The sequence below is a fragment of the Hoplias malabaricus genome, chromosome 18 (genome assembly GCF_029633855.1).
Source record: "Hoplias malabaricus isolate fHopMal1 chromosome 18, fHopMal1.hap1, whole genome shotgun sequence".
Classification (NCBI taxonomy): Eukaryota; Metazoa; Chordata; class Actinopteri; order Characiformes; family Erythrinidae; genus Hoplias; species Hoplias malabaricus.
Genome location: NC_089817.1, coordinates 29,343,876 through 29,369,483, shown reverse-complemented (window position 1 = coordinate 29,369,483; position 25,608 = coordinate 29,343,876). Strand labels below are relative to the sequence as shown.

Genomic DNA, 25,608 nt, shown 5'->3' with positions numbered 1-25,608 from the left:
CACCTTGCGCCCAATGATTCCAGGTAGGCTCTGGACCCACCGCGACCCTGAACTGGATAAGGGTTACAGATAATGAATGAATGAATGTAAAGCCTCTGAAGTGTAAAGGTTGATATCGCAGTAAAAGCAGGACAAACTCCCTACTGACTCCCTTTCTCTGCTTTTATAGTATCAGAGGAAAAGAAGTGGACAAGCGAGTGTCTAGAAATTCGGATAATACAGTGCACACCTTCCCAGCACTGCAGCCTCCACCTGCCAGAAGAAAAGAGTGCATAGGCTTTTGTATTCCAGCCAATCATTTCATAATCCACCTCAGGGCTCGACATGTTTATCGCCACAAATATATCTTTTTTTTTGGGCTAAAGCAGATGTCGTTCCTGAGCTTTCATTCCACAGGTAACACGCCTCTGTGACCGAAAGGCTTCCAAAACGACGGGAATATAAGATGTATAAACAGACGGTTTTCATTCTGGGTCCCGGACCAAAGGAAAGAGAGAAAATAAAGAGTGATATGCAAAAAAAAAACAAGAAATAGACCACAACAGGGTGAGGTCTTCTCTCCCTGTCAAAATAGGAGCAGGGCGCTTTGAAGTACGGCGCTTTGAAGGAACCCGAGGCGGTTCAGCGTAATTATTTAACACTTAAACCCACCAGACTCCAGTCAACAATGTATTTTTCATGTTTTTTGACAAATTACGCCTCCAACGAAGACAAAACACAAAAAAGAGAGATGAAAAGAGATGCGTTTATTTGAGCACACGTTCTGAGGGCGATAGCAAATGTTAACTCTTCAAACTCATAACGCTGATTAGAGCGGCTTCACTATTACACACTTCCCTATATTTTCCAGACGTATTCGGAGTTTCCTGAACACAGATAGACAGCACTTGCTCGCCTCGATCTCATCTGCGCTCCGGTAAACTTGTCCAACTCCTGACTCACTGTTTTAAAGCGTACTGTACGAATGTGTAATGTGCTAATCCTAAAGTTATCACACAGCTATCGGCTCCTGTGGGGACCGAGAATTAACAAGCCACACTGAACGAGGCAAGTGAGGATTTCAGAGGCGAGGGAGACTCATTCTCATGCACCGCGCTGCCTCCCTCGGCCATATTTAGCCACGTTTTTGCTGACTTGGTTTTGTCCCTTGGCAGCGGAAGCCAAAGTTCAAAGCAACACTTATACAGCATCCCTAACCAAGCCAACTGGATGTGGCCGTCTCCTCCGATCATCCGGTGTTCAAGGAAAGAAGGCCAGAGTAAGAGGTGCCAGGTAGAGGTGGTAAATATGATCATCATTCCTACCTTGGCATACAGCATGACCTCAGCCCAGAGCATAAAACAACTTTGATGAACCGGATTTAGTGCAGATCAGTGCATGAAACACCTCATGAACATTTTAAATGAACAGAGTTCATTTATTCATTGTCTATAATTGTTTATCCAGTTCCAGAGCCTACCTGTAATCATTGGGCGCAAGGCGGGAATACACCCTGGAGGGGGCGCCAGTCCTTCACAGGGCAACACACACTCACAGCTACGGACACTTTTAAGTCAACAATCCACCTACCAACATGTGTTTTTGGACTGTGGGAGGAAACCGGAGCACCCGGAGGAAACCCACACAGACACAGGGAGAACACACCACACTCCTCACAGACAGTCACCCGGAGGAAACCCACGCAGACACAGGGAGAACACACCACACTCCTCACAGACAGTCACCCGGAGGAAACCCATGCAGACACAGGGAGAACACACCACACTCCTCACAGACAGTCACCCAGAGGAAACCCACGCAGACACAGGGAGAACACACCACACTCCTCACAGACAGTCACCCAGAGGAAACCCACGCAGACACAGGGAGAACACACCACACTCCTCACAGACAGTCACCTGGAGGAAACCCACGCAGACACAGGGAGAACACACCACACTCCTCACAGACAGTCACCCGGACGAAACCCACGCAGACACAGGGAGAACACACCACACTCCTCACAGACAGTCACCCGGAGGAAACCCACACAGACACAGGGAGAACACACCACACTCCTCACAGACAGTCACCCGGAGGAAACCCACGCAGACACAGGGAGAACACACCACACTCCTCACAGACAGTCACCCGGAGGAAACCCGGAGGAAACAAACAGGGAGAACACACCACACTCCTCACAGACAGTCACCCGGAGGAAACCCTCGCAGACACAGGGAGAACACACCACACTCCTCACAGACAGTCACCCGGAGGAAACCCACGCACACACAGGGAGAACACACCACACTCCTTACAGACAGTCACCCGGAGGAAACCCTCGCAGACACAGAGAGAACACACCACACTCCTCACAGACAGTCACCCGGAGGAAACCCTCGCAGACACAGGGAGAACACACCACACTCCTCACAGACAGTCACCCGGAGCGGGAATCGAAACCACAACCTCCAGTTCCTTGGATCTGTGTGACTGCGACACTAACCTGCTGCGCCACCCTGCCGCCTTTATGAACAGAGTTCTGTGGCTTTAAACAAATGTTAGTGACATGCTTTGGTAAAAATACCAAAAGGATCAAACACCTCAATCAAACTATGGTTCTCATTTTCTCCGTTTTTACTCAGTGCTCTTATTTCTTAGCGCTCCTTGTGCTAGTTTTGCTGCATTTAACCTGATCATTGTGCTCTCGCATCAACGCAGGCCCAGCTCTGTGATTGGACAGACTCATATGAGAGGGCGGGACAATTGGCTGATTTAGGCAGCCAATAGAAAACTGGGTGGTCTTGTTTCTGAGTGTGGTTTGGTGAGCTCAGGAGCCAAACATTAATGTGCACATTTTCTTCATAACGTGTAGGTACATAATGTTGAATTGAATTGTTCAATTGTGGCTCTAATGCATTGTATCTCTCAAAATATCATGATACAAATCGTTAATTGTATAAAATATAACATACTGCCATACCGCCCACCTTTCCTTTCTTGCCTCCATCACACTGACATTACTCGTTAAAACCAATTACACCTGCTGTAGGTGGCAGAGAGATTAATCTGGAAAACATCAGCTTCACTGGCTGTTTCTCACATTCTCCTTTAAAAGCAATCACAATGGACAGTATTTTTAGTGTTGGTTTAATGTGTAATCTCATTTAAAAACAACAGAGAAGATTCAAACTATAACACACCTTTTCTTCTATCTTGAGCACTGTTTGTTTAGTAGATCCAAAACATTAGGTCCCGGGCATCTGTACCATCACGAATCATACTGTACTTCTTCACCGACCACATCACAAACAGCTCCACACCAAAATGGACCTCAGGCATGGTTCTGTTAATGATCTTAAGCAGCATTTCTCCAGCACTGGATGAAGTTTAGAAGAAAATCATAGTGTGTTTCGCCTGTGCAGTGTTGGGCTGGTCATGTGTGGGGGTTGGTGTTCTGTAATGTGGAAGGCCTGGTGCTGGAGGAGTGTGGGTGAGGGCTCGTTGCGCTCTGACCCACTGTCTCGACAGAAATGAGGCAAGTGTGTGTGTGTGTGCGTGCTGCTAATGACTATCCCATCGCCCTGTAATTCGGCGATGAAGACGTTCTCTTAGGCCAAGCGCGAAGTGCAGGCTGGAAGCTTCCAGGGGCCGGCAGGTTAAAGAAAGAGCAGTTGCTCTGACAGCGGCGAGTTAATGAGTCTTCCCGAGCTCCACGCTTCAATCTGCCAAACGGATCAGCAGTCAATATGCTGCACAGTCCCACAAGGAGTGCTCTGAGAGAAGCAGGAATTAAGGGAGGCAGGAATATTGCAGCGTGGGTACTATTGGCTTCTCCCTCTCTCTCTCTCTCTGGAGCTCATCAGAGCCTCAAGTATACGAGACCCTGAGTGACAAGTGACACTCAAAGACAATGTTTGTCAATGATTTCAAAGGGACCATATGTCAAAACCACTCTGTCACGTCACATCGCTTCTCGCTTAAGCATCTTGACGGCTCCCATGCTGCCAGAGGGAAGCAGCACCAAGGCAAGCAGTCTCCAAATGCGTTGGCCAGTGAAGTAAGGGCCAGGTAAATACAGGGCTCCTGCACCTTACGCTCAACCATTCACCGTGATTTTGACACGTGCCTCGTGCTAATTTGTAGAGAAGGTCTGAATAATTAATACATTACCTTACAACGGCAACTTAAAAATCACTGTGATGATCCACTGACCTGTCACAGAGAGAATCGAGCCTCTGTCACTGCTATTCCAGGCTTGGAACGGCAGAAACGGCACTATGTAGCGTTCAGGGGAGGGTAGGAGTTTTGAAATATTTTTTATTATCCTTTTTAAGTGTTGATAATTATTCGGAAACACATACATATATTCCGAGCCTGTCCTGAAAGATGTCATCTCTTCAGTTTCCATCACAGGGGACCCTCTCTAACACCTCTCCAGCTGCCATGCCCACACTCCAACCCTGAACTCTATTAGCCACATTTATCGAGTCTGAAGAGCAAGCAAGGAGGCAGCGAAATCCCATCACAGTGCTTCAGTTTCTCCTTGCCAGCCGGCACAAAGCCCCCCTTCAGGACGGAGCTCTGTATCTCCTTGGTCGCCCTCTGAAAAGAGCCCTAACTCTATCACTGCCCTCCACGTCTCCACGCCTCCCAGCCTCCGCACAGGAGCGACGCAGGGACAGAGACGTTCTCAGGCATCTTGTGTTTGCCCCACTTCTGTTTGCGGGCCGACCCGGGAAACTTCACCAGGGTCCACAACAACCTTGCCATGGGCTTGAAACGACGGCTGAGAAATAACCTTCTCGTTTCAAGCGCTCGCCACTGTCCGGCGCCATTATCGGCTTTTCGTGTTCAAAGAGAAACAGAAGAATCCCTCTACGCGCTTCTCGTTTTGTTCTCCGGGAAACGTTTCATGTTTCAATGTGATTAAACTAGATGAACTCCACAGTGGCTGTTCATCTGTGTTATTTAAAGAAAAAAAAACATTGTTATATGTGCTGTGCTTATGTACGGAAAGAAGAGATGAATTAACAAAAGCTACATGGAATTATTAGCTCTGCATCTGCCTACACATCTCTACACATCATAGGTATCTATCCATACCTTCTCCTGATGTGAAACCTCCACACACCTGAAGGATTCTGGGATTGGGGGGGGGGGGGTGGAGGGGGCACCTATGACCTGTCCCACAATCAGGGTATACTCACACACTCAGCTAAAAAACATAACAGTGCCCGGGGCCGTGACTCTTCACCGTCCCCCACCGCTGTCCTGGCCTTGGTGATGATAATTTGCACCTGAATTCCATTAGGGATGTTTGTGCAGAAGCTTGCCATTTCCATTTACCGAGCTTGTGTCCCTCCACCACCACCAGCAATACCATCTCCACCTCCCAACATCATTACCTCACATCAGCATAGACTCCTCATTCCAGATTCAGTGGGGTAGGTGTGCAATATGAGGATATTTTATCACTATGTAAATAACAGGGGTAAACTGCATGCTTCGTTATAAAAATAGTGGTATTAGTCCGGTTTAGAGGAGCGCAGCATGTAAGAAGTTTGGGAATGGTGTTAAGGGCCTGCATTTCCTGAAGGAATTGGTTGCGCAGCTTACAACGTCCCCTCATTGTTCCCACTTCTCGTGAGGCTGTTGCTAAGGCGTCGCTATAGTATAGATATTGATTGCTAAAGTGTTGCTAGTCAGTTGTTAAATGACTACTTACTCATGGACAGTTTACACTGGACTCTGCAGTTCTAGGCTGTAGACAGAAACAGGGTGAAAGGTCATAAAGTCGGGGAGCTATGTAACCCCTTTGCAGCAGTAACAGACTCTACTCTCTCATTTGGAACATTTCTGTCAGAATTTGATTGTATTCAGCCACAAAATCTTTGGTGAGGTCAGGTACTGATATTGGACGGATAGTTTTGGAACACAAACGCCACTCTCAACCACCTCAAAGGTACTGGTTGGTGCTCCATTGATCCAGAGGATGCCATACCACTGCTCCACAGCCCAGTAGGGCCTTATATTCTTATATCCTACCAGCCAACATTTTGTATTGAGCTGCTACAGAAAGCCTCATTGTGTTTCTGTGGAGGTTATACAAGCTGTACACAAAAAAAAAATGAAGTGAGCTGAATTTTAGGAGGTTTCCAGAAACTTGCAACGTATGTGCTGCGCATAACAGGCCTTTCTTAAGTACTGAGATATGCTAGATAGAAGAAGTAGGCTATTTTTGCCATGTCGCCCCCTACAGTGCAGATTGAAGCCAGATCCTTAAAAACATTGAGGCCCTAAAACAGTTCATGACTCCGCTGCATAGCTCAGCTTTAGCTCCAGGGTGCAAACAACTTGGTGGAATTTAGAGAGTATGCATTTAAAAGCTAAAGCCATCAGCCCCTGCAGGGGGTGCAGAACTCCCCATAGGAGCTAAAATGTTCACAGCACGTTCAAAGGACTCATCCTCGTATACTCCGACCACTTACTGCACAAGAATGATCAACAAAAGATGGAATGGCAGTGACTTTAAAAAGTTGCGTACTCAAAATGATGTGATATTTAAAAGTGCTCGTCTCACACACACTTCCAAGAAGTCGCGGCACGCTCCGGAACGACTCTTGTGTTTCCGAAGTAGGCCTAGGCCTCCAGGAAAGTTGCTGAGGATGTAAGTACAGTAAAGACAATCTAGACTCCAATATACGCCTTTTCATGTAAGCAGATTAGAAACCACGGTGTCCTGTTAGGTCACCTACATTAAGTGAAGTCCTCTGGGGCATTCTCTGCAGTAACCTTTTAAGCACGAACACTATCCCACAATGTCCGTGTGCAGACGACAATAACCTCATAAAGCAGAAGGCAATTTGTATCTACTTTAAGTTATTTTTAATGACTTCCATTGCTTTTTATTTTCTCTCCTTTGTCATAACCTCTGACTAAAAATGGTTAAAATGAGACTGCAAATGGGCAAAACTCACAACCACATCCAAATCTCCCCCCCGGTGCCTTTGAGATAATGAACAGTCGGACTGAATTTCTCAAGGTTTTTATTTTTTGCGGGGGTTTAGAAATCAGCCATGCAAATATTTCAAACCTAGTTACAGCACAGTCCTCCTCCCAGTCCTTCGGAGAGATCTCCAAGCTAGAAGCCGGAGTATAAAGCCACCCCTAGGAACTAACCCGATTCAGGAGTGCACTTGAATATTTGGAAGAATAATTTGTTCTCCATTTTGCGAAATGGGAAATTTGTCAGAAGGTCTCCCGAGTGAATTCATCTCCACACTGAGAAAACCAGAGTAAGATCAGTAAGGCTCTATTAAGGTCCTTGTCAAGGATTCTCTTGACAATGTACTGTAAAATAAAAATCCACAAGGTTCAGTACATCCCTACGCCTTACACTTACATAAACTGTTTCCACGCTTCCACAAAGTGTGTATTACCAGCTATACCTCACTGTATGTGTTATTCACAGCCTTGTTTTGGCCCGCTGAACCGTTTCAGTGAATTAAAGCAACACGTTTTAGTATTTTTATATCAAAATTACTGTCACTGACCTGTAGCAGGAAGAACAGGGCCTCTGTCATTGCTACTCCTGGCTCAGCACTGCAGAAAGTGCACTATGTAAGTGTTGGAGGAGCGTATGATATTACGATATCACCCCCCCCCCCTTACCCATCGATTTCAGGACACTGTTGTAAGAGTGATTTACACACTGCAGCTCTACTGGGAGCCCAGGAACACAAATAACAACTCTTTTTCATTCATTCATTATCTGTAACCCTTATCCAGTTCAGGGTCGCGGTGAGTCCAGAGCCTACCTGGAATCATTGGGCGCAAGGTGAGAATACACCCTGGAGGGGGCGCCAGTCCTTCACAGAGTAACACACACTCACACATTCATTCACACACTCACACTTACGGACACTTTTGAGTCGCCAATTCACCTACCAACGTGTGTTTTTGGACTGTGGGAGGAAACCCACGCAGACACAGGGAGAACACACCAACTCCTCACAGACAGTCACCCGGAGGAAACCCACGCAGACACAGGGAGAACACACCAACTCCTCACAGACAGTCACCCGGAGGAAACCCACGCAGACACAGGGAGAACACACCACACTCCTCACAGACAGTCACCCGGAGGAAACCCACGCAGACACAGGGAGAACACACCACACTCCTCACAGACAGTCACCCGGAGGAAACCCACGCAGACACAGAGAGAACACACCACAATCCTCACAGACAGTCACCCGGAGGAAACCCACGCAGACACAGAGAGAACACACCACACTCCTCACAGACAGTCACCCGGAGGAAACCCACGTGAACACAGGGAGAATATCACCTCTTATCTAGTGTTATTTTCACATGTATAGAGGTGTATTTTTAGGTTTTTACCTATTTATATATCATCTAGGATTCTTTGAAAAATAAAAATAAACCATAAACCGCATACGCTGTTCTTAAATGGCATTTCACCGTTACATATGCATCAGGCAATTCTCCAGCTCTGCCTCCATCCTCGTCTCATCACCAGGTATTAGTCTGATACTCTGCAGAGTTTGCAAAGTGAAGAGAAACTTAAATCCCCCCATGAAGGCTAATTATGAGGATTACAAAAACAGATTTAATTCTGGAACGTGTGCAAACACTGTGAACCCAACAGTAGTTCAGTCTTGATACGAAAATTAATTACGCAGCTTGATGTAGCCCCTGTGCTAACATCGTAATTCAGGTTTTCTCCACTCTCACATATTCGACTCAGCTCACAACAAAATCCAAACATAGCCAAAGATACACAGCATCGGGCCGTGGAAGAGATGAACCATGTCCCCTCCAGAGCTCCATCCACAAACTTTGGGATGAGTCGGAGTGCTGTTTAAGATCCAGAACTACTCTCAGAACTACTATCACACTCTCACAGAAGTGTTCCGGGATATGATGTGAAGTTCTCCCTGAAGAGCAGAAGCTGTCACTTTAAGTGCAGTTACACTGTTTTCATAATTTCGACTTGCTGTTTTAAAGAATTTCTGTAAAGCAATTTGAGTTGCATTAATGTATGAAAGGTGCAATGAATCATTAATTCATTGTCTGGATCACACCTTGGAGGGTGCGCCAGTCCTTCACAGGGCAATACACACTCACACATATGGAGACTTTTGAGTCACCAATCCACGTACCAACGTGTGTTTTTGGACCATGGAAGGAAACCGGGGCACCAGGAGGAAACCCACACAGACATAGAGAGAACACACCACACTCCTCACAGACAGTCACCCGGACGAAACCCACACAGACACAGGGAGAACACACCACACTCCTCACAGACAGTCACCCGGAGAAAACCCACACAGACACAGGGAGAACACACCACACTCCTCACAGACAGTCACCTGGACGAAACCCACACAGACACAGGGAGAACACACCACACTCCTCACAGACAGTCACCCGGAGGAAACCCACACAGACACAGGGAGAACACACCACACTCCTCACAGACAGTCACCCGGAGGAAACCCACACAGACACAGGGAGAACACACCACACTCCTCACAGACAGTCACCTGGACGAAACCCACACAGACACAGGGAGAACACACCACACTCCTCACAGACAGTCACCTGGACGAAACCCACACAGACACAGGGAGAACACACCACACTCCTCACAGACAGTCACCCGGAGGAAACCCACACAGACACAGGGAGAACACACCACACTCCTCACAGACAATCACCCGGACGAAACCCACGCAGACACAGGGAGAACACACCACACTCCTCACAGACAGTCACCCGGAGGAAACCCACACAGACACAGGGAGAACACACCACACTCCTCACAGACAGTCACCTGGAGGAAACCCACGCGGACACAGGGAGAACACATTAAACTCCTCACGGACAGTCACCCGGAGGAAACCCACGCAGACACAGGGAGAACACACCACACTCCTCACAGACAGTCACCTGGAGGAAACCCACGCAGACACAGGGAGAACACACCACACTCCTCACAGACAGTCACCCGGAGGAAACCCACACAGACACAGGGAGAACACACCACACTCCTCACAGACAGTCACCTGGAGGAAACCCACGCGGACACAGGGAGAACACATTAAACTCCTCACGGACAGTCACCCGGAGGAAACCCACGCAGACACAGGGAGAACACACCACACTCCTCACAGACAGTCACCCGGAGGAAACCCATGCAGACACAGGGAGAACACATTAAACTCCTCACGGACAGTCACCTGGAGCAGGACTTGAACCCACAACCTCTAGGTCCCAGGAGCTGTTTAACAGCGACACTACCTGCTGTGCCACTGTGCCGCCCTATTTTATTATCATTTATTATTATTATTATTATTATTATTATTATCATTTATTATTATTATTTTGTTCATATAGAGTGTGATCTCTTAAAGCTGAAGAAGACACAGCTGTCCGCCAATGTAAGGCCTATCATACTTCTTTGCAATACTGTGTTCTGTTGCTTTAGCTAATTTGTAGTATGAAAGGACATCATGAACTTTTGCTAATGAGGAGACCTCCAGTTAGTTAGCACGCATATGAACATGCTTCATTTGAATTCTGAATAATAATGTTGGTCTAAAATGGCAGAGAAAAAAGTGTGCTTTTCCTTTATGCCAGAAAATAACAGCTTGTTCTGCTTTTCCTAAAAGCAATCTTTTTTTTTTGCTATTTTTTAGTGCTTTCAAAGCTCAGGAGACAACCCCCTGGTGTCTAGTCCAGTCCCAAACTTGGCCGGAGGATCCTGCAGCAGTGCCGTCTATGCTATATGCATTGTTTTCACACAGCACTTTAAAATCTTTAGCTCAACCTTTGCGCAAACGCTTTTTGGATGTTTTCCTCTGGGCCTCTCGCTCCAGGCATTTCTGCCTGCTACCTGATCTGACACTATGCCTTTTATAAGGTTACATCCCACTCATCCTTCATTATTAGGCCCTCTGTGGTGCCATTATCTCTCTAAATAAAGCTAAAATAAACTGCACTTAGCTTTCAGCTTATCAACTGGCTGTCCGTCTCTTAAAAATCGCTTCGCGAAACCAGCCCAAAACTTCTGTTCAACATCCGAGTCGTTCTTTTGACAGATCCACTGGATACCTGCTGCTGTTGTAAGAGGCCTGGCTTTGACTCATCTGGCCCTGACTAGCTGACAAGCTCAAGCTGTACCATTTAGCCTTGGTCTCTCGCCAAGCAGGCGTGTCAGACGGATGTGGTTTGGATGGGTGAGGATGTTTCAGAGCAGTGGATGCAGCTGATTGAGTTATAAGTGTTCCGATATTCAATTTATAACACTGTAGCAATTGGCGTAGGCATTGGAAACAAGTCCCTCTCAATGTACTGATGGTCACATTGATGGCCTGCAGAAAGCTGTGGGGTTGTTAGTGCTTAGCATATTGAAAAGCAGACTCCACAGGACGTTGTTTTCATCACAACAAAGTGACGACTGTAAATATACCATACGCTGAAGTCTTTTTGGGGCTAAAATCTCTAAATTCTGTGTAAATCTTCTGCCTTGTTATTACTACGAGAAGTAAAAGGCATTTCCCCCAAGTAGACAACAATGTTTATCCCTTAAAATCTACTTGGAATGGTGATTGAATCATTTCAAAAGCCGCTACATCTGCCAGTGCAAATACTAAGGTGTTTGTAAGCCTCTAAGCCTTCAGAGCCATTCTTATTTCGCTTTAACTAAAGTTTCTTCTCACACAGCAGCGAGAAAAGTTTTGGCAAAAGTGAAATCTCCAATGTCCTAGTGGTTTACTCCAATTCGACCTTGCCGGACCTTCTCAAATTAGGCAGGCACAGTTCTCCTGGCTGCTTGGCCTTTCTGAGAGGAAAACTCATGTGCTGGAGCTCTTCTGAAAGAACATTATTAAAGGTTCTTTGGAGGAAAGGCTTGTCGCAATATGGTCTCTCAGATCCGCATTGGATGAAGTGATGGAGTTCAAAGCCGCACACTGAGAACAATTATTATAAGCTCCCACAGCGATTGCTTTTTGCTTTCCATCAAAAGATGCCATCAAACCCTGTGGTTTACCAGCTCTAAATAACGAGGCGGCGTTAGCAGTGGCAAACACATTCAGATGAGCCATGCTTCATGGGCTCCAGATCACACAAACCACTACTAACGGCTGATGATAAGAGCTTTCCTCGATGGCACAGGGTTGGTTACGGTCATTGGGAAGCAGGCTGAGCCCAGTCAGCCATCACTGAAGCGAGTACAGAACGGATGACAGGCTTCCAGAGTGAAGATGGGACTTTTCATGGCCGTGACACTTTCGTGGGGGGATGCAGGGTAATGGCAGGAAACTACACATAATTATCTTAAGGTGAGCTGACAGTACCCCCCCTCACACGCACCTTGCCGGATATGTTGTGTACGAGTTAAAAGGCTGATTTACATTTATATTGCAAAGCCTGCCTTGTGCTTGTAATTGGTGTTGTGGAGCCATCCCCTCCCCCCCCCCTCACGCTCCCACCCCGTACATAGGCACCCCGAGTCGTGCAATCAGCCTCAGCCTCGTCCCACCTGCACCGTGGCTCAGAAAGAGAAAGCCAAGTCAATCCAGGTGTAATTCTGAGCTCCACCACAAAATTCCCACAGACGCCGAAGCCCTTATCAGATCAGCAGCTCAATTCTTCAAAGTGCCTCGTGTCCCACAACACAGAATACATCTTCCTCGCTCTGTCCCATGCAGAATTTAACAAGGCTGTCAGTGCATTTACTGGCTTGTTTACTCACATCTCTCAAAGACTGCCAGGAAATACAATATAACAACTGTTCGCGACACAGGGCAAATATGCGCAGGCAGCACTGTGATTCATCGCCGCAATATAGCGCAAGAAGTGCAGAATAAAGTGATTCTGATGTTTTTTTTCCCCCAACTATCCCTCGCAGCAAATGAGGGAGAAAATAAATGATCTGGTGATTGATTGCACTGAAAAGAGAGGGAAAACAAGCTTGCAGCACACACGCGAGCCACCTTCCACAAACCCTCTGCGCTAGCAAGAAGCAAACGACACACAGACAAAAGATTTAGATAAACCCTTTTTTTTTAGAAATCATTAATTACCCAATTACATTTTTCAGAGGTTTGCTGCGGATTCGAGACACAAAAAAAAGCTTCTACGAAATGTGATAATTGCAGCTAAAGTGCACGGCTGCCTTGAAGCCTTGACGTGATGTGCTAAGATACAACCGCGGTCCCTTTGTGCGCTGCGTTCTGAATATATTCTGTTGAAAAAGCCATAACTGCAAAGGTAAAACCACTGATGAAACCTGAAGAAATGCCACAAGGAAACGTTTTCCACGACTCCCATTATCGGGTTCTGCAGGCTTTGCTCTCGGCTCGGAGTTTAATGGTCTTTGCCGAGCGGCTGGTATTACTTTTGTTTTATGTGCATTGCACATCAATTTGGAGCCCATTTATCCCTCACATAATCTGCTGAGATGCACTTTGAATGATTCGGAAGGAGTGCAGATTGCACAGAGCGGCCGCTGCATCTCCCACTCTTCCATTATTATTTTCTCTTTACTTATTTATGGGCTAATCTGTCTGCCTGGTATCAAATTACCCAAAAACAAATATGAGAGAGAGAGAGAGAGAGAGAGAGAGAGAGTCCAGCAGCTAAATGCATAGCCACAGGCAAACGGGGACAGAATCCGTTGTAATGCCATGTTGACCAACTCCAGGCAGATTCGACTCCCCCGGTAAGGAGAGCTTATCTGATGAGAAAAACGAGAGTGTTTACCTGGCAGTAACACAGAATCTCACTTAATCCTGCTTCTTGACTAATGGCTTAACTGGAGATTCAAGGCTGGGGATGAGTCCAAAGGTATAGACAGCTCAATAAAAGAGCACAGAAAAGATTTACGCCACCTTCCGACAGGTGGGCGGAAGAGACCACTGGAAGTGTCAAGGCGGTCCTTGAAGAAGGACCAGGCAGGAATGGGTGTGCTGCTGCAAGAACATCAGTCGACGTTCCAGTGTTTGGAGAGGGGGGTGAAGTAACGGGCAAAGCTGATGGGTGTCTCCAAAGACGGGAGCATCTGAGGAATGACTTCATCGTCCATGCGTCAACTGCCACGGACTGGTGTGTGTAAAGGGATGTGGCAATTCAGCAGTTATAATGAGAGACTCAGGAGAGGACGTCTGGAGGACACGGACCGGTTGATTTTGTTCATATCCTGCCGTCGTGCTTATGATCACGAGGAATGGAAATGCTACATTACACGCCCAAATGTTTATAGACTTTTCTATTAGTCCTGCTGTAATCTTCTTGAAAGGCTTTACCGTTAACATGAAGGAGGTTGTGTGTTTAGTGTTGGATCTCAAGCACAACTCCACGCAAAAGGCGCAGAAGCTCTGGTTTTTAGCCATTTTCGCTTGGTTTTCTTTCTTCTGTTTTTACTTTGTGCTCTTATTTCTCCACGATACCTTGTGGTAACCTCTCAGGTGTAGAGCGCTCTGATTGGAGAGACCCATACAAGGGGGAGGGGCAATTCCAAAGTGTGTCGCATAAAATCAGACCCACTCATTTAAAATGGGTTGTTTTGTTTCACAGTGTGTGTGTTGGTGGGCTCCTTAATTTAATGTCCACCTGCATTCAACAAGTCATTTTTTCACTTCCCCTATTATGAGGGGCATTTACAAACATTTAGACACATAGTGTTTATGCAATCATCGAATCCTCCTCCAAACGCACACAAGAAAAGATATGCTTCCACTAAAAAACAAGAACGGTTCTCTTTTTTAAATGCCACGGATACTGTCACAGTCCATGTTCCATAAAAGCCAGGCTCTGTTTGGAATATAATTGTCAGTGGATACATTGACAGCATCTTGTTGCTGGGGACTGAGTGCGTGGGCTGGAGAACGGCGTGCTGCACAGTCCGGCCGCCACAGTGGAGAAAGCAATGCTGACAACGCCAGTGTTGTTTATGACACTTAAGCCGTTAACATGATCCCTTTAGGAAGTAGGCAGTGATGAGAGAGAGAGCTGGACATCCAATATTTGCGGATCCGAGTGCAGTCTCTCTGCATGTGCATACATATTTATATACGTGTATATATTATTCTCTCAGAGATTTTAAAAAAGCGTCTCTCATTTTCCCACTTGGCGCAGCGGATGCTTATGCAGCCCTCAGGGCCGGTTTAAAGGAGTCCACGGCTGTTCCTTGTCAGCAGCAGCAGCTCCACAAGTACGAGTGCAATGCGATTGTCCCGAATGCTGCAGGGTAGAGTTCCCAGCACTTTCCTCTTCTTCACAGTTTGAGTGGCAGCAGGGCCAAGCCACCGATAAAAGGATGAGGCGAAGGGTGTCGTCTCCTGAAGGAGGTGGGGGGAGGGTGTCAGATCACATAAACGTGTCCCCTGCTTCTGTTTTTCCAGCCGCAACGCTCTGATTTCGCTGTCAGCAGATGCTAAATAAATCCAGCCTTCATTTGTAACACTAGTATTCACAATGGTAAGGGGAAAAAAAGGTCCCCAGAGGCTGCTGGTGAGAAAGACTACTCAGTCTTCAGTCAGGAACACCTGATAGCTTTTCATCATGCCAGTAAGCACTTGCCACAGTCGCTGCTACTGTTGCTATATTAGAGGATGCAGAACGCTGAGGTTGGGTCGAGTGGATAAATATCTATGCAGCAGAATTCAGGTTTGAATCCCAGTTGGGCTGGGCTTGGCCCAGACTCATAGACATGTAGCAGTAAACCTAGGCCTGCCACGATACATACATCATCAATGTATCACACAATATATGGGTAATACCTCATTAACTTGTGCTGACCTCAGTCCAGTTGTGATGTAACATGTGGATTTGTTTTATTTGTCATTGATTGCGGATATTTAAACATTACATTCCAATTCTAATGTGTGAATACTCTTAATAACCCAAGTTTATGCTAAAAATTCGATGCCATAAATCGGTCTTAAAACTACAAATAAAATAGTGTATCACAATTATTTCCATCGACCACAAGAAACGACTCCTGTGACAGGCCAAATACACATTTGTATTGTTTATAACTGTATGGCGGGTTATTTTAGAACCTCTGCACGTTTGGTATGTCAGCTTAAGCAATGTGTTACATTGGGGCTCAGGTATTAGCTTGTAAATTAGACTGGGATTATTTAAAGTCCAGAGTCGCTTGCTAATATTGTACTTTCATGAAGTTTAATGCTCTAACAAGCAACTGAAAATGGACTACAAATTCAGTCACTCTTAATATATGCTGTAATGAATAATTAACTCATTGTATCAAGACGCCACTATATTGTACTGAATAACAAATGGTGTGAGTTTTTTTACATTCTTAATGGACTTCTATGTCTCAACTCGAGACTGATATATGTTTACAATATAGGCTTAAACCCTGGGTTATCACTGGGTATGGAATTGGTTTTCATGAAGTCATCTGGTGTTTTGCTTTACCACACTAAGATGTACAAGCACAAACACTTCACAAACTTTTCATTTCTTTCCTGTACACCATGGACTCTAGGGAGCCCCTGAAACTCAAAAAGTGGGAATCTCTAGCGAGTGGAAACTTCAACCTGGAGGAATTTGGGAAGACTAAAGTGAGGGTACACCTCAGGATGAACATCAGGAGACCACCATGAAATGATCAGAGTCCTGAGTTTCCCTCTCATCGGGGGTTCCCAAGTTTCATACAATCAAACATTTCATAGACCTATCAAGTCCAAAGCCTTATTCGTCCCACAGCGACATTTAAATCAAGTCCAGTTTATCGGTTAAGACTGAGCACAGCATGTTTTCTTAATTAGTTATGGCCCCTCAACAATAAATCTCACCTTCTTCCAGCTCTGACTATTGGATTCTCTGCAGGAAAATGGACGCACTAGTAGCAGGTGAGCAGAGACGGCACGTTTAATAAAAACGATGAGAACGAGACCAGCCTTTACCTCTGGCACAGAGAATGACGTGTCCATGTTTTCAGCTAGCTGATGACATGCTGGATTTGAAATGCCTTCTCTGCCCTCAACAATCAGACAGTGCACATCTACCACAAGTGCTCTCAGCGTAAAATCTGTAGTACCTATAATGGAATTTCCAATCTCAGAGTTATTCTGACGTGTGATGAGAGCCCCTCGCTGTGCCACAGCCTCTTTATTACATTTTTGAAAATGGATCCCTCCATCAGTACAGAGACACAGAGGAGGGGAGAGCATCCTAAACCCATGGTCAGGTAAAAGAAGTCCTACATCAGTGGAAGAGTGAGGCAGGGAAAACGTATCTGTGTAAAACACTTGAGTAGAAAGAGAAAAGTCGTAGCTCAGAATCCGACCTCGGTCATGAGGGAACTTCTCAGAACATCCAGACCCTGAGCCTTCTTGAGCTTTTGGCTCAACTACAGAAGTATGAACTTCAAAAGCCAAAGATGTGATCAATCCCAAAGCTGTTTTTGGTTTTTGCTCTCGGTAGCAAGCATACAGGGTTTATATCGGTATCAGAAGATACAGCATGCGTCTAAATGTTGGTAGACCTGTTCTAATCTGGGATTTCGGAGTTTTTAAAGCTCACAGATTAACACATGCTCTGTCCATAGTTTCTATGTTGTCCGTAGAAGAGCTCAGTCTGTAGAACTGGCGAAACTGTTTAAAGGCTAAATGATTCCCAAGGTCTTAAAATTAATTAGCACTTTGCTTTTAACAAGAGGAAAGGCTTCTATTTAAATTCACATGAGAGCAACAGTACTACAAAGTGTATTTAGTTTCCATTTTGCTACTCCTTTTAGGTAGTTAAAATGGTGTATGAAGCAGTAAAATATTAAGCCTGCGGAAGAAAGCCATGCCCTTGGAATCTTATTTTGAATCTCGCATACATTTTTATTCTTGCAGATGGGGTGTCATGTCCTTTCAAAAGTTGAAAGAGTCCTCTATTCATTTCCTGACAACCAATTTAAGAGAGGAATGCGGCGTGTTGGTGCGGGGCCAGTGGATTTATCTGCTATAACAGTGCAGTAGATGAGCCGGAGAATCTGCGGGAGCCTCAAACTCGTCCTGACAGCGCGTGCTAGGAAACGTCTTATTGATGCAAATAACTGTGGAGTTAACTAGTTCTCATTTTCCCATTTCACCTGATTGTAACGAAAGACGCTACAGAACCTAATCCCGACACTTCTTCTGTCTTTATTTCTCTGTGTTACAAGGCAGAGGACTCTGTTTATGAAGATATTTGTGGGAATTAATTCTCACTGACTGAATCTATGATAAATTTCTCCACAATGTAAACATTATGTTTTCAGTTGCACTGTTAAGAAAATCACACGCTGTTATACTCCTGCATCACAGAGGCGTACTTCTTATTCTCCAGCAGTAAACATTCATTACCGCATGCGTACAGTACTTACACGCACATAATATTAGAATAACATGACTTTTTGACCGTAGCATTACTCAGAAGTGCCACATTAAAGTAAAGGAATTGAAAATAAAAGCAAACACAGGGTGAACGCAGCGCTCCACGCTAGATTGAAGACGGAACGGTGGGTTAAAAGCAGTGAAGTGCTTGGATAACCTTTAGGTGTCGATGTTTTTTTGCTTCCATAGTGATTCCCGGCTCGAATTTGATCACATCAGTAGAAAGGTTTGGTCTTTAATTTGATGCTGAGCAAAGCTGACAATGTCAACAGTTAAGGGTCGAGGGAAACGAGCCGGTTAAGGGCCTGGAGGAATTGGAATTGGCTGTGGCTAAATTGAGAGAAACAGATAAAAATACGCACTCGTTTATTTGGAGGCTTTATTTATTTATGTGGGAACGAAATCTGGAACAATTAATAAATGGGCTTCGTGGTCCAGAGCCGGTAAAATGAAGAAAAAAGATTCTCATTGCGTCAACTGACATCCCAAAAGCTGCAGTTTAATTCTAGTCTACATTATCAGGAACTATGGAGATGTGTATCTGCCACAGTCATAGCATATAATACATGTGTATATACACTGTAGCACTCTCAGTTTTCATTCATTCATTCATTGTCTGTAACCCTTATCCAGTTCAGGGTCGCGGTGGGTCCAGAGCCTACCTGGAATCACTGGGCGCAAGGCGGGAATACACCCTGGAGGGGGCGCCAGTCCTTCACAGGGCAACACACACACTCACACATTCACACCAACGGACACTTTTGAGTCGCCAATCCACCTACCAACGTGTGTTTTTGGACTGTGGGAGGAAACCCACACAGACACAGGGAGAACACACCACACTCCTCACAGACAGTCACCCGGAGGAAACCCACACAGACACAGAGAGAACACACCAACTCCTCACAGACAGTCACCTGGAGCAGGAATTGAACCCACAACCTCCAGGTCCCTGGAGCTGTGTGACTGCGACACTACCTGCTGCACCACCGTACCGCCCTAATTGCCACAGTCATATCATATAATATATGTGTATATATACTGTAGCACTCTCAGTTTTCAGAATTAATTAAATTAACATTTTAAAAACTTCCAACATTATTACTGAGGGACTATGTGAAGTGTAGGTGTCTATAAATATTAAAAATGTATTTTTTATAAAACCAAAAACACAATATATATATATATATATTTACTAATAGTATCAATTTAAATTAGAGCCTCAATATAAGTCTGAGAAATCGTAAGTTGGACACATTCCCCAAACCTTTCAGCCCTATTTCTAACTTCAACTTCCCCCTGACCGCATTTTAAATAGTGACCATTTAAAGCCAAGACCAACATATCCACTATTTTAGGCCAGAAACTTGAATGCTGTAAAGTTACTTGTACTCGTGATGTCACAACACATCACAAGTTTCATTGTTTCTGATTGGTCAAGTCTAGCTTGGTGCTACTGGGGTACATTTCCAAATATGAACCTAAGACATCAGTGCTGAATAATACAGCACAAGCACATGACATAAACTGAAGGTTTTACCATTTGAAAATACAAAAACGGTTAGCCTTTCAGACCTAGCATGATGTCTAGACTTTGATCCCGAGGCCTTGTGTGTGCACGTTGTTATTTTCTTCTTGTAGGTGGTAAATATGTTTTTCAGAGTAAAGCACTCATTAGGGCTCCACTGCAATCTCTCTCCTTCTCCAGTCTCGAAAGAGGGGAGGGGAACCTCCACTGTTAGCCTCAGTACCTCAGCCCATACACACTCATAAATGCGGTAATAAAGCCGGCCTCTCGAGAGTTGATGTAGAGTTCCTGCGAGACTCTGAGTGCGAAAGATATTAAAAGCTTTATTGCTGATGTCAGATTCAAATTAGGAGTTTTGTACTGCGTTGGACCCTAAATGTGTTTGTTCAGCTGTGTGGCGCTACTTCTTTAAGACACATTAAGCCCATACGATCATCGGGAAAAATCTGTAAATGGCATCTAAAATGCTACTGAGAGAGCGAGCGATCCGCCAGACTGCCGTAGCTGGAAATAAGCCCATTCAGAGCTGAAAACAAGCCTATTCAAGAGAGATGAGGTCTTCGCGGTGTTTTACACAGGCAGGGCACTGAGATTATGTCTGCTTCTACTGTTTCATCCAGGGAAAACGGGACTATCTTTCGCCGGCATTGAAGACCACACGTATATACATATATCTACACAGAGAGTGGGCGACACAGCAAAAACATAAAGTCACAATACCTCCAGACCTCAGAAGTAAGGAACAGAGCCTGAAAACTATGACTACTGTGACTTCCAGCTACAGTTGTGCAGCTCAAACATGCAGCAGTCTGGATTCCCTACGTCCGGACCATATTCACGATATTCTCATAACATCATACTGCAACATTAGGTGATGTAATTTCTCACAATAATGATAAGCATCATGTCGTACTGCCCATCCCTACATGAGAATCACAACATTTCAGGAAAGAGCAAGAACCACAAAGCCACAGCTATGAGTTCATCTCGCATGCCCAGAGTTGAGCATCTGGGCTGGGGTCCCCAAAGGCTTTGTAGAAGTCAGATAATTGGTAAATGGTGGAGCAGGCATTGCATTCATCTCTCTCTCTCTCTCTCTCTCTCTCTCAGTCAAGAACATCTTCATACTATGGAGCGTTTGGGAAACTGGGCCCTGAGCGTGAATGTTTACACCTGCGCTGTTAATTTTCAGGACTAGATGTGAAAAAAGCTGCCATATTAAGTGCAGTGTAAAAGTCAGAGACCAATCTTAGCTTATTTAATAGCCATGAAGCTACACATTTTCTGGGGAGGGTTCTGATGAGACGGAATAGAACATATGAAGATAGAAGGAAAGGAAGACAAAGTGAAATAACCAGAGTTTCCAAAAGGGCAGTTCAAATGCTAATTAACCACGAAAGACCTGATGGACCACCAAATGGTCACCATCATTCATTCATTCATTCATTATCTGTAACCCTTATCCAATTCAGGGTCGCGATGGGTCCAGAGCCTACCTGGAATCATTGAGCGCAAGGCGGGAATACACCCTGGAGGGGGCGCCAGTCCTTCACAGGGCGACACACACTCACACATTCACTAAGACCTACGGACACTTTGGAGTCACCAAAGAGAACCACCCAGAGAAAACCCACGCAGACACGGGGAGAACACACCACACTCCTCACAGACAGTCACCCGGAGGAAACCCACACAGACACAGGGAGAACACACCACACTCCTCACAGACAGTCACCCGGAGTGGGAATCGAACCCACAACCTCCAGGTCCCTGGAGCTGTGTTGGTCACCATCAGAAAAACAATAATTAAATTAGGGCTGGACAGTAATTCAATATCAATGTATATCGCTATATTAAATGTTTCAACAATGATATGAGTTTTAAACACATTTTCAGTTTATCAGTACACATTATTTACAGCATCTGTCACTGATTGACGGTGATTACAGGGCACTGTCCTCAGTTCAGCACTCAAACAAGAAGTCTGTATAAACGTATTAATATTGACAAAGCCAGTAGGTTTAAGTTTAATGGTGATGTAAAGTTTTCTTGTTGGTTCTTGGAAGTCTGTCTGTGGATTTACATTGTTCATATCGATATCGTGATTATATCGTATCGACCAAACTGGGAAATATATCATGATATGAATCTTGGCTCTATCATCCAGCCCTAAATGGAAAAATGTAAGAATCTCCACTCTCACAGGTGTTCACTGTGGGTCTGAAAGGATGTGTAGCTCTCCAGAATCCCTTGCTGAGAAAAGGAAATGGACAAGAATGAAGACACAGGTCGCAAATCAAACAAAGAGACTACTGCCGTTGGTCAGGACGATGGACTGTGTGCCCCAGACCCTACAGACTTCAACTTTACTGAATGTATTTGCAATTAACACGGGCCGTGTTCAATAAAACCAACTTCAAGGACTGAACTTTGGAGGTGTGGAGGGATGTTTCTCCGTGTATAATATTTTATTTTATATTAGTTACAGATACACAGTGAAGTTACAGATAGTGTCTTTGCCACACAGCCTGAGGGTCCTGGCATCCTGGAACTTGAAATACTCTACAGATGTGAGTGACTGGGTGAGTGTGTGAGTGACTGGGTGAGTGCGTGAGTGACTGGCTGAGTGTGTGAGTGACTGGCTGAGTGAGTGAGTGACTGGATGAGTGCGTGAGTGACTGGCTGAGTGCGTGAGTGACTGGATGAGTGCGTGAGTGACTGGCTGAGTGTGTGAGTGACTGGCTGAGTGTGTGAGTGACTGGCTGAGTGTGTGAGTGTGTGGATGACTGTGTGAGTGACTGGCTGAGTGTGTGAGTGACTGTGTGAGTGTGTGGATGACAGTGTGAGTGTGTGGATGAGTGTGTGAGTGTGTGAATGACTGTGTGAGTGTGTGGATGACTGTGTGAGTGACTGGATGACTGTGTGAGTGACTGGCTGAGTGTGTGAGTGACTGGCTGAGTGTGTGGATGACTGGATGAGTGTGTGAGTGACTGGCTGAGTGTGCGAGTGACTGGCTGAGTGTGCGAGTGACTGGCTGAGTGTGCGAGTGACTGGCCGAGTGTGCGAGTGACTGGCTGAGTGTGTGAGTGACTGGCTGAGTGTGCGAATGACTGGCTGAGTGTGCGAATGACTGGTTGAGTGTGCGAATGACTGGTTGAGTGTGCGAGTGACTGGCTGAGTGTGCGAGTGACTGGCTGAGTGTGCGAATGACTGGTTGAGTGTGCGAATGACTGGCTGAGTGTGCAAATGACTGGTTGAGTGTGCGAATGACTGGTTGAGTGTGCGAATGACTGGCTGAGTGTGCGAGTGACTGGTTGAGTGTGCGAATGACTGGTTGAGTGTGCGAATGACTGGTTGAGTGTGCGAATGACTGGCTGAGTGTGTGAGTGACTGGCTGAGTGTGCGAATGACTGGTTGAGTGTGCGAATGACTGGTTGAGTGTGCGAATGACTGGCTGAGTGTGCGAATGACTGGCTGAGTGTGTGAGTGACTGGCTGAGTGTGCGAATGACTGGTTGAGTGTGCGAATGACTGGCTGAGTGTGTGAGTGACTGGTTGAGTGTGCGAGTGACTGGCTGAGTGTGTGAGTGACTGGCTGAGTGTGTGAGTGACTGTGTGAGTCTGTAATGGCCTGGCACCCTGGCTTTGGACCCCCACCATGGATCAGGATGAAGCTGTTACAGAGAATGAATAAATGAACGACAGTAAGCGAGCCTCATTGAACCACTGTTCATTAACTGAACAAACAAAGAGTGGTCTCTGACTTTAGCGTGTAATGTGTGTAAAGACATGGTACAGAACAATGGAGCGCAGACCCAGACGTTAAAGCCACGTACAGAGCTATGAGCTTGAATTCCCTCTCAAGTCTTTATAAACCGAACTGACTGTTATTAACATCACTTACCTGAGGGAAACGAGAGGGCTCTTACTTCAAGAATTGCTAAAGTAGAATGTTACAGTGTAAATACTGTGATATATCCGTACAAGACTTAACCGCAACTGGAACTGATTTCACACAACTGCGAACCAATACATTGTTTAAAAGGTGGAACTGACAAGCTCCACTTGTCTGTTTTCACTGTTTATTTGTCATATGTATAAAGACATTTGGCCTAAATGAACACGAATTAAGAACAAACCCCTTTCGCTTTCCTCTCCGAGCCCCTCTGAAGAGGCAGCGTCAGATGAACGTTCAACCCAGAGAGAGTGAAGGATAGACGGAGGGGAGCTTACTTAACTCCGGGTACTTACCGAAGCCCAGGAACCAGGGCAGGAGGAAGACGCCCGGGAACATTTTTGAGGAAGAAAGCAGGGATAAAGTCTCTTCTGTCGGTGGAAAATAAAGTCTCTAGGACTGAGGTAAGTCTTCACTGTTGTGAACCAGCGCTGAACTAACGCTCCGGCTCCCTCCACTCTTCAACGGCTTTCTGACGGGGACTCGCTTCTTGCTCCGTTTCTTATTTCTCTGAGGAAAAAAAAAAACAAGGTAACCAAAACCAGCCTTTATGTCCTCTCTACAGGACCGGGGACTTCCCTTTCATTCTCTTTTCCTCTCTTCTCCCTCTCTTCGCCCTTCTCCTCCGTTATATCTCTCCTTCTCTCTCCTTCTCTCCTTCTGTCTCTCTTACTGACTCTCACTCTCACTCTCCCTCTGCCTCGCTCTCCCGCGCTCCAGACCGTTAGTACTTTATCCCACCCGCATTCCGGCTCAGCCCCGCCCACTCGCGAATAGGATTGGCAACTAACGTCCCGCCTGCTGTACTGCGATTGGATGAACTCCACTTAGCCCCGCCCCCTCACTCCTCTGATTGACAGGACGAGGAACGGACATTTAACTCTAACTCCTGACTGAATGAAGCTGGCAGAGAGAAATGAAGACTTACGCACTTTAGACAGGGAGCTGAGTTTGGGGTTTTTTAAAACGAGATTCTGTAGTTTAGAGTAAATCAGAGGGGAGTTCGGAAGAGTTTAAAGAAACAATAATAACAATAATTAAGGGCGCATTGATACCGGAGCTCTGAAACCATAGAGATATACAATGAAGCACCTCATGGATTTGGCTCATATACTCACACATGGTTAGACTAAATTCCTCCATACTCTCCATTCCGCATATTTATAACCTGCTCCAGAAGGGGGTGCTATTCAGTGCTTCGCATCAAAGAGACTAATATAGAAACCAGATCTACTTACAAAGATTAGCAGTGAATGAAGGTTAGGAGGGCGCAGCAGGTAGTGTCGCACTCACACAGCTCCAGGGACCTGGAGGTTGTGGGTTTGATTCTCGCTCCGGGTGACTGTCTGTGAGGACTGTGGTGTGTTCTCCCTGTGTCTGCATGGGTTTCCTCCGGGTGACTGACTGTGAGGAGTGTGGTGTGTTCTCCCTGTGTCTGCGTGGGTTTCCTCCGGGTGACTGTCTGTGAGGAGTGTGGTGTGTTCTCCCTGTGTCTGCGTGGGTTTCCTCCGGGTGACTGTCTGTGAGGAGTGTGGTGTGTTCTCCCTGTGTCTGCATGGGTTTCCTCCGGGTGACTGACTGTGAGGAGTGTGGTGTGTTCTCCCTGTGTCTGCGTGGGTTTCCTCCGGGTGACTGTCTGCGAGGAGTGTGGTGTGTTCTCCCTGTGTCTGCGTGGGTTTCCTCCGGGGTGACTGTCTGTGAGGAGTGTGGTGTGTT

The 25,608-nt window shown here is 45.8% G+C and overlaps 1 protein-coding gene across 1 annotated transcript in view; it reads right to left on the bottom strand.

Moving 5' to 3' along the window:
* kirrel3a (kirre like nephrin family adhesion molecule 3a) overlaps positions 1-24,530 on the bottom strand; it is a 190,451-nt gene extending 165,921 nt beyond the window's left edge. The window contains exon 1 of the mRNA XM_066651440.1: positions 24,189-24,530. Coding sequence (XP_066507537.1) covers positions 24,189-24,231 — 43 coding nt within the window. The 5' untranslated portion in view covers positions 24,232-24,530. The remainder of the gene's footprint in view (positions 1-24,188) is intronic.
* Between the last annotated feature and the right edge of the window lie 1,078 nt (positions 24,531-25,608).